Genomic DNA, 10356 nt, shown 5'->3' with positions numbered 1-10356 from the left:
CTCGTAGCAGGCCCTGACCCCCAACCCACCTCCCTAGTAGGATCCTGACCCCCGCCCACCTGTCGTAGGAGGCGTTCAGCTCCTCGAGGCTCCTCTTCAGCACGGGGCTGTCGCCGACCTTCTCCATCTCGGCCGCCTTGCGGTTGATGTTGTTCACTTGTTCGCCGAGCGACGCCACCTCGCCCTCCGTCAGCTTGTGCTTCTGCAGCAGGTCCTCCACAGCCATCAGCTGCTTGCCGAAGTCCTTCGACTGCACGTTGGCCTGCGATGCAGATCAACGTCGCGAGATCAAACATGGTTCATACAGGACGAGTCGAATATATTGCAAGGATTGTTGAAGGACTTTTCCACGACATTCTATGTGAAATGAAACGAGATGTTAGCGGGCATTTTACCGAAGTCCTTCGACTGCACGTTGGCCTGCGATGCAGATCAACGTCGCGAGATCAAACATGGTTCATACAGGAGGACTGAAAATTTTTTCAAGGACTTTTCAAAGACTTTTCAAGGATATTTTATCGGAAATTCAAGGACATTTTATCGGACATTTTATCCGACATTTTATTGGACATTTTATCGGACATTTTACGGAAGTCCTTCGACTGCACGTTGGCCTGCGATGCAGATCAAATGTCGCGAGATGAAAAGACATGCTGGGCATACCACGCATAGGCAAAGAGATGCAATGGAGCAGCAGAGGTAGAAATTAACTTTTGATCCCTCAAAAATAGGGAGTCCGGGGCAAAATGAAGAAGTCTGCAGTCTGAAGTTCAAAACTAAAGATATTAACAATAATGCATGAGCTTATTTTAATCCTTGACATTTGTTGAAAAATACGGTAATTCCGCGAGGCCTGCGATGCAGATCAACGTCGCTGATGCAGATGCAGATGAAAAGACGTGCTAGGCATACCACGCCAGGGTATTAGCCAGGAATGAGTATTTTGGGAGTGCAGAAAAAATATTTGGGAGTGCAATTTTTTGGTGTGTCTCAGCCAAGACCGCCGTACGCGTTCACGGGGAGAGTATGAGAGGGGGGTGTCCCACAGAAAATCTTGACATTTTTATAACATTAAAAAAAAATTTTTTTTGGCCGTGCAGTTTCAAAACTGACCATGCAAATCACGGCTGCACGGCTCGCTGGCTAATACGTTGTACCGCGCATAGGCAAAGAGATGCAATGGAGTAGGGTGGCGAAGGCCGGGGATATGGGACGGCGCGGCGCGTGTGCGAGAGGGTAGGGTGTCGTTAGTCAAAGTAGCGAGATCGAAAACACACGCCGCGCTTAAATTGGCCGGGGTCGAATCTGGCAATCGGGGGTCGAATCGGCAGGGGACTGCACATTGACCTGCGATACAGCACGGCGCGCGAGAGACATAACGCTGTCGTCAGTCAACACGGTGAAATTAAAAGAAGCACTGCGCGTAGGGCGTGTATGGTAAGAGATGCGATGGAGTAGGGGTGGTGAGGGGTTCATTCAGATTAGCAGGGGTCGAATCTGGCTAACAGGGGATCGAAATTCAGTTCAGGGTGGCAAGCGGTAGAGCCCCCACCCCCCAGAGACACCCTATGAGCTAACTGGCTGTGCTGCGAGGGCAGTTGAGCTCGTGGCCTCTTGCTGGCTGCCTGCGTTAAGCCGGTGGGCGGGGCGGCGGTTAGCCAAGATTCCGTACCTCCAAGTGCTTCATGTCGATCTGCAGGCTCTCCACATCTCTCAGTACACCCATCAGAGTAGACGCACTCTGCAGCGTATGCTTCCTCTGTTTTAGCTTATCTAGCAGTGTGTTCCAGTCCGTGCTGATCTGCTCTTGCCTGCAAACACAGTAGGGCCATAATAAAAATATTGTTTGTTTGCCCTCACCCGACCGGCACGCCAAAAAGGGGCCGACTCAAACAATTTTATTGATCTTCTTTCTTTTTTTTACAAATTGTATCACTGTACATTTATCTGTAGGCAATACATTATATGTACCAAGCAAAACAAACATTCAACATAAAATGTATCGCCACACAAGAACACCCAAGCATGTAGACACCATGCTGAATATGTAAAAAGACCTCCGTCAAAAAAAAGCCTACCTACCTACCCAAACTTTTCAGCCTGGGTTGGGTGAGGACAAACAATGATTTTTTTAATTGTGGCCTAAGGAGAGATGCGTCAGCAGCCAACCACACACCAACAGATCTGTGACCGTTGTTACTTACACCAACCACCAAGGAATTATTAGATTTCACCCACCAAAGAATTATTCTTTTAATTACAATAGCCGATGTTTATTTCAATTATAATGTGATAAGCATAACTAACTAACAAGGATAATTAAGGAAAATTTAATGCTTGTAGTTTTTCAATGATGAGATGAGGGGTGCCAATAATACATTTACTTGCTGCGAAAACGTGTTACTTACTTCAACTTGATTTTGTCCGAGCCATGAAAGTTAGCCTGAATCAGTTCTTTGGCCATATTTGTAAGAAGGTGGAATCGATCTTTCTGTAAAATATATATATACGTTCAAAGAAAAATTATTACACCAATAAAGTTCACACTAGTAAGATGCATAGTGTTTTGGTAAGCAGAAGTATATTCACTAAGTGGATAAACAAGTGAAATTTTACACTACCCTTCAACATCAACTTGTCAATCATCCAATATAATCATCATTCACTCATTCAATCATTCAATCATCAATCATAATCAATCAATCATAGCCAATATATATAGCCAATTATCACAGATCCTGTCTCTAAATGTGTTTTCAATGCCGAGTGTACACCCGCCTGACAACATTAGAGATTAAGTGAAGATCATAATCACATCACGTGTCTTACAAGAATCTCAGAGAGGCGTCTGCTTACCCTGGCAAGCACCTCCGTTGTGATGGTTTCGTGACGCTTGGCGGCTAGTTCCACCTGGCTCGCGCTGGTACCTATGTTCATGTCGTCCAACACCAGGTTCATGTCCTGTAGCCAGCTCTCACGCAAGCCAGCCTTGCGCTCAAACTTCTCGGCCAGCTGCTCCAAGCGCTCTTGCCTGTAGTGCCAAAGCATAATTTGTTGAATATTATCTTAATTGATTAATTATTATTTTAATGAATATCATAATCGTTGCACCACCTGCAAGTAGGTCTTCCTGGACACCAAAACTATCTGCCCCAACTTTTTTCGATTCTATCTTGTCGGCCCCATATCTTTTTCTATTCTATCTGTCTGCCCCAGCCTTTTTCTGTTCTATCTGTCTGCCCTAGCCTTTTTCTATTCTATCTGTCAGCTGCAACCTTTTTCTATTCTACCTGTCTGCCCCAACCTTTTTCTATTCTACTTGTCTACCCCAACCTTTTTCTATTCTATCTGTCTGCCCCAGCCTTTTTCTATTCTATCTGTCTGCCCCAGCCTTTTTCTATTCTATCTGTCTGCCCCAACCTTTTTCTATCCAATCTGTCTGCCGCAACCTTTTTCTATTCTATGTGTCTGCCCCAAAATTAAGCCACCGTGTCTCTACCCCCAACTTTCTTTCATCCTATCAGTCTACCCAACGTTTACGCGCTTTATCTGTGACATCTGCCAGCTTGGCTCTTCCTTATCACCTCCTGATCTTCTTCTTCTTCTCACCTCTGCACCAAAATTGACTGATCTAACCTTTTTCTGTTCTATCTGTCTGCTCCAAACTGGAGTCATCGTGTCTCTGCCCCCAACTTTCTTTCATCATAGCCTACTTCCCTTTTTTCCTTCCTCTTTCCTCCCCTTTTATTCATCAGTCTACCCAACGCTTACGCGCTTTGTCTGTTTCGCCGCATCAGTTCGGCTCTTCTTTATCATCTCCCGATCTCCTCTTCCTTCTCACCTTTGCAGCTCCTCCCTTAGTGCGAGCTCGCGGGCGTGCTCAGCCTTCTCCAGCTCCTCCCACGCCCTCTCGATGTCGCTCACGAGCATCCTCTCCGGCGGCATATACGGCTTCCTTCCCTCCGACTTCAGCTTCGTCTGCAGGTTGAAGAGATTCACCTCGAGGTCTCCCTTCTGCTTGAATCTGCAACGAATCGTCAGTCGTTTGCCAAGGTGTCGACGAGTAAGTTCCAAACTGATTTTCATTAGGGGGGCTTAATCGCAGAAGCTTGATTATAGCAAGCAAAACTGTTTTTCCATATCAAAGTGAAGTCAGTCTTTGAAAAATCAGTTTTCAATACCCACCCTGTCCTGATTTTAAACCCATAGGAAAATTTACGAAAAGAAGTAGCTGATCCTGCCCAAAAGTTACGAGTCCTGGACGGAGGGATGGGCTGATGTTTTCAACACCGATTTCCACATCCCTCATCCCTGCACAACGCGATCAAAATCAAAATCGTTAACTAAATCAGAAGTAATAGAGCCTGTGCGATAGAAGCACAGAACCCCGCGCCACAGTGGAACTCACTTTGGTGGTTTCTCTACGGTTCTGTACTCCTTGAAGGCGACAAGCTCCTGCTGGATGCCTTCCATGCTGTTGGGGAAGCGTCTATCGTTAAGCAGAGCCACCTTCTGCTGAACCCAGAGGATGAGGTCTGAGCTCATTTTCTCGTAGTCATCCTTCTGTTTGTCACACTCCATCATGAACTTGACAATCTGCGGAGGACGCACAGCAACGGTTAGCTATGTAGTAAGAAAGTTAAAGACGAGGGGGGAGGGGGGCAATGACAGTGTTTACGGTTGTTACGCGCGGAGGGATATTCGCGTGGTGATTGTCCGGTGATCGGCGTGTCCGGCCAGGATTGGCCAGTAGCGCTAAGCATGTATGCGATTGGCGAGTGGGGGGCATGCGGAGATCAGAAAAGTTCAGGGAACAAGTTTTGCGCTCTCCTGCGAGTGACACCGGCTGAGTGTGGACGCGTGTCGGAAACGAAGAGAGATTTACACGCAGTGTTAGCGTGGCAGCGGTGCGGGCCGAAAACGAAGAGGTTTACACGCAGTGTTAGCGTGGCAGCGGTGCGGGCCGAAAACGAAGAGAGACATACACGCAGTGCTAATGGGGCGACAGTGCGTGTGGAAAACTGTCGTGTGATGTGCACAGTGAGATTCAGTACGATAACAGTATGATGACAGTAAGATGTGCACGGGACGTCAGCGAACTGAGTAAGATATGCACGGGGTGTCAACGCGGCAGCAGCAAGCTTTGCGGGGTAATGGCGTAGGCATAGGGAGGAAGAAGAAAGGAGACAGGCAAACGGGAAGCGAGGGAAAAGAAGACAGGCCGACGGGAAGTGAGGCGAGGCGGCGGAAGCTGATAGTATGTATGCTGGCAAGGGTATAATTCATTTGTGAAGGTGGCCACCTATCGTACACAATTTATGTTAATGTATCACAGAATTACTGTAATTGGCAATAGATTGATATAGATGTTTGTGGTAGTTATATATATATGTTTATGTATTTGATTTGTTTGTGTGTCAATGCTTTGGGTGCGGACGCGTTGGCACAGTAATGGCGCAGGTGAGTGCTTTACATACAGCGCGAACCCGTATCGTAACAACGGTACGATTTACTTGAGCGAGCGATTTTGTGCACGAGTTTTTAAAATTAGTGGCAATTTGAAACGATAAGATGGCGATTTGAAATGCTAACGCATGAAAACGTACTCGCAATGTGTGCATTTAGCTCAAACATTATTTACTGTTAGTCATCATGACAGCATTTATTTGAAGAATGTCGTTTCAATCGAAATAACCTGGAATTTGATCACAGAGCGAGTTACTGCTATATTGTATTTACTACTAAATTGTTGTGCTGTTGTGGGAAATATTAGTGCACAGATTCACCTAAATATTTGTTTTTTTTAAATAAATATCTTCAGGGCAGCATTGTCGCACACATGCATGCTAGCTTACCTTTGCGATTCGTCTGCCGCTGGTTGCCTCATCTCTCAGCTTGGCGAAAGTGTGATAGTACGAGGCAACATAGGTCATGATAGACTTCTCGTCAGGCCGCTTAACGTCCACATCTAAACATAAGGGGAGAGTTGCTATATACTATAAAGGCTTCAATGACATGATATGTCATTCTATTCTGCAGCAAGCAGACAAACACGTTACACCAACTCTCACAAGGCTCATGTGACATAATGGCCTGTATGACATGATATCGAGAGCTAATAATACCTAATTATTCTGAGCTAATTATTGTAAGTTAATTATTAGCTCTTGATGATATCTCGTTCTATTCTTCAGCAAGCAGGCAAGCATGTTACACCAACTCTCACAAGGCACATGTCACAAGATTATAATGAGACAAACGTTGTTAACTGACTCCCTGGTGCCACAAGTTCTAATCTAGAGCCGATAAATTGGGGACGAGGAAAAGTGGTTTTATACCATAAAAGTCTCTACGACACACGATATGTCATTCCATTCTGCAGCAAGCAAGCAAGCACGTTACACCAACTGTTACAAGGAACATGTCACGAGATTGTGAAATTTGATACTATTAAATATATAAATTTGTTATACTAGAATTACTATAAATATATACTAAAAATTAGATTTTTGATCGTGTGAAACAAACGAACGTTGTTAACTGACTCTGGTCCAACAAGTTCTAGAACCAACAACATGAGGTAGATACTGACAAAAAAAAAACATTATTACGTAATTATCAAAACAAATATGAAGTGTGAACTCTCTTACCCTCGGCATCAAGCAGTCTGGGAATACCCAGTTCCTTTTCACCGATGTCGAACGCCTGGTTCAAATTGTGAATGTGCTCATCTGGGTTGAGCCTTTCATATGCGATCAGGTCGGGTCTAGAATAGAAAGTTCCGGAACATACATCTGTCAACTTTCCCATTCTAGCTAATTTCGTGCAGGTTTAGAAACGATGCCCGATATATTACACAATAGAAGCGGTGGAGCAATGATAATTATCTTGCTAATTAGCGCTCATGACGACTATGCATCTACCAGTGCGTGTTTTACACAAGCTTAAAAAAAGGAATTTACTAAATTGAAATTTTCATAACACTAACATATTCAGACAAAATTCGATTCCAGATAAACAGATCGACATTGATATTTATGAATAAAAAAAAGCAGAATATTTAAGCCGTACTAAGAATATGTCTGAGCCAAACTGAGCCAAGCTGTCACCAAACTTTAATAAACCATTACATGCATGTTTGAATATGTTGTCGGTTTACCTGTGAGCATGAATAAGGGCATTGAAACCCATTCCATCCCGCCAGCTGCCGCTGAAGTTTGTAATCTCGCAGTTCTTGTGACTGGAATGATGAACACATGATAAGTTCTCATTATACAGTATGTAAAACCGTGTGTGGCCGTTGGCAATCACCCAGTCCCCTGTATATAGTCACCTATCCAACACTAATAGAGAAAAACTGGTCCGCGTACATAATTTATTCCAGTACAGGTGCAGAAGAACTTAGCCATGTAGACTAAACACATTTTACAGCCTGTGTTACAAACGCACAAGTTGAAATTTAATTCTTATTAAAGTTTTATTAATTTATTTATTAGCATTTAACTTAAATGCTACCCCGATCCACTTGACTATCACATTCATTTTAGCCAGGTTACTCCATTACTTTATATGACGGTAGAAAGAATGGAGAAATCAGAAAGAGGTTTTGAGAAAGAGATGGGAAGAATTTGGTAAAATGTGGAGTGGGCAACTGTACGTGAGCAGAGTGAAAGGAGGATAACAGCCATGAAGTGTGGGGAAATATAGCACCGAGAGGGAGTGAAAGAAAGGAATGGGAATATCAGACATCACAAAAACTCGTTGTTCTCAAGCTAAATAGAAACTGTGCTAATCGTACAATGCCAACAAACACAAATTTCACTAAAACCATGCTTTCATGCACCATGATCTCCTTACTCCGAGTGCAAACACACTTTGGCCAATTAATAATTAAGTGGCAATTAATCTATTAGGCAATTTTTTCTTTCACTGCTTCGTTAATTCGTTGAGGAATTGCGCGCACCAACGACAAGATCTAGACTACTGCCGAGCACGCTCTTCTGTTGACGCCTCCGGGGTTTGCAAAATCTGAAAACAAGGTATTAGCTCGGCTCATCGCGAAGCCATTCGATTTCCGTCAGCAATTAGAAAACAGCGTGAGCAAAGTACGTCGTTGCCTGCGAGAGGCATGCGCTCGCGCATCCACAGCTCTGCGTCCTCCACGTCGTTGTAGAACTGCGAAAATGATCGAGCGAGAACATGGTTCGTACAAGACTGACTTTCAAGGACTTTTCAAGGACATTTTATCGGCCGTATGTAAAATGAACGCGAGTGGTAGTCGCTCGCCGGCCCACAATACGTAAAATTTTATATTACGTGTTGTCAACAGCAAAAAAAACAAAAACAACAATGAAAAAACACAATTTTTATTGAGGTTTGCACATTATTGATGGCACAAAATTTCTTTTTATTACAGGCAAGGACTCTTTCAAAAAATGCAAGGACATTTTCATGAAATTCAAGGACTTTTCAAGAACTGTGCGAACCATGGAGAAATGAGGATTGTCGCGTGAGATTATAGTGCATGAACGGTGCCGGTTTCAGACAGGTGTGATTTCGAGGACGGCGGGACAGCATCAGCGAAGGTTGCATCAGGTCATCATCAAGTTAACTAGTGTTAGGTTAACAAAGGTGTGACGTTTCTGTACTTACATACTTACATATCCCACTGCAGCCTCCTCTTCTTCATCGTCACCTCTCCTATGATAACACTAACCCCTTCACATCCCCTATTCCTGACCACCTTCTTTACCACCGATTCCACATCCTCCTCTCTTCATCGTCACCTCTCTGATGATGAACACTAACCCCGTGCACATCCCCCTATCCTGACCACCTTCTGTACCACCGGATTCCACATCCCCCTCTTTCTTCATCGTCACCTCTCTATGATGAACACTAACCGCCTGCCACATCCCCCTTATCCTGACCACCTTCTGTACCAACGATTCCACATCCCCCTCTTCTTCATCGTCACCTCTCCTATGATGAACACTAACCCCTTCACATCCCCCTATCCTGACCACCTTCTGTACCACCGATTCCACATCCCCCTCTTCTTCATCGTCACCTCTCCTATGATGAACACTAACCCCTTCACATCCTCTATCACTGACCACCTTCTGTACCAACGCATTCCACATCCCCTCTTCTTCATTGGTCACCTCTCCCTAGGATGAACACTAAACGCCTTCACATCCCCCTCTTCTTCATCGTCACCTCTCCTATGATGAACACTAACCCCTTCACATCCTCCTCTTCTTCATCGTCACCTCTCCTATGATGAAAACTAACCCCTTCACATCCCCTATCCTGACCGCCTCCGACTGCATGTAACCTGTTTAGTTGTCGCGGCAACGACGTACTTTGCTCACGCTGTTTTCTAATTGCTGACGGAAATCGAATGGCTTCGCGTGAGCCATGCTAATAACTTTTTTTTTCCGATTTTGCAAAACCGGAGGCGTCAAACAGAAAGAGCGTGCTCGGCAGAGTCTAGATCTTGTCGTTGGTGCGCGCGCATCCCTCAACGAATTAACGAAGGCGGGTGAAGAAAAAAAAAGAAGCCTAATGAGATTAATTGCCACTTAAATTATTAATTGGCCAAAGTGTGTTTGCACTCGCGAGTAAGGAGATCATGGTGCATGAAAGCATGGTTTTAGTGAAATTGTGTGTTTGTTGGCATTGTAGTATTAGCACAGTTTCTATTTAGCTTGAGAACAACGAGTTTGCTGATGTCTGATATTCCATTCCTTTCTTTCACGCCCTCTGCGTGCTATATTCCCCAACTTCATGGCTGTTATCCCCGCTTTCACTCTGCTCACGTACAGTTGCCCACTCCACATTTTACCAAATTCTTCCATCTTCTTTCTCAAAACCTCTTTCTGATTTCTCCATTCTTCTACGTTATATAAATGTAATGAGTAACCTGGCTAAAATGAATGTGATAGTCAAGTGGATCGGGGTAGCATTTAAGTTAAATGTAATAAATAAATTAATAAAAACTTTAATAAGAATTAAATTTTAACTTGGGCGTTTGTAACACAGGCTGTAAAATGTGTTTAGTCTACATGGCTAAGTTCTTCTGCACCTGTACTGGAATAAATTATGTACGCGACCAGTTTTTCTCTATTAGTGTTGACAGGTGACTACATACACGGTTACATACTGTATAATGAGAACTTATCATGTGGTTCATCGTTCCAGTCCAAGAGACTGCGAGATTACAAACTTCAGCGGCAGCTGGCGGATGGAATGGGTTTCAATGCCCTTAATTCATGCTCACAGGTTAACCGACAACATATTCAAACATGCATGTAATGTTTATTAATGTTTGGTGACAGCTTGGGCTCAGTTTGG

The 10356-nt window shown here is 44.1% G+C and overlaps 1 protein-coding gene across 1 annotated transcript in view; it reads right to left on the bottom strand.

Annotated features, from left to right (window-relative positions):
- Positions 1–10356, bottom strand: part of LOC106809839 (spectrin beta chain-like) — a gene marked incomplete at its 3' end in the record, with an annotated part of 127714 nt that overhangs the window by 63064 nt on the left and 54294 nt on the right. Inside the window, 9 exon segments of the mRNA XM_014813065.1 lie at positions 50–262; positions 1673–1811; positions 2409–2491; positions 2857–3031; positions 3842–4024; positions 4409–4596; positions 5856–5968; positions 6651–6766; positions 7160–7240. Coding sequence (XP_014668551.1) covers positions 50–262; positions 1673–1811; positions 2409–2491; positions 2857–3031; positions 3842–4024; positions 4409–4596; positions 5856–5968; positions 6651–6766; positions 7160–7240 — 1291 coding nt within the window.

The sequence above is a fragment of the Priapulus caudatus genome, unplaced genomic scaffold (genome assembly GCF_000485595.1).
Source record: "Priapulus caudatus unplaced genomic scaffold, Priapulus_caudatus-5.0.1 Scaffold390, whole genome shotgun sequence".
NCBI lineage: Eukaryota > Metazoa > Priapulida > Priapulimorpha > Priapulimorphida > Priapulidae > Priapulus > Priapulus caudatus.
This window is presented reverse-complemented; position numbering and strand designations above follow the sequence as displayed.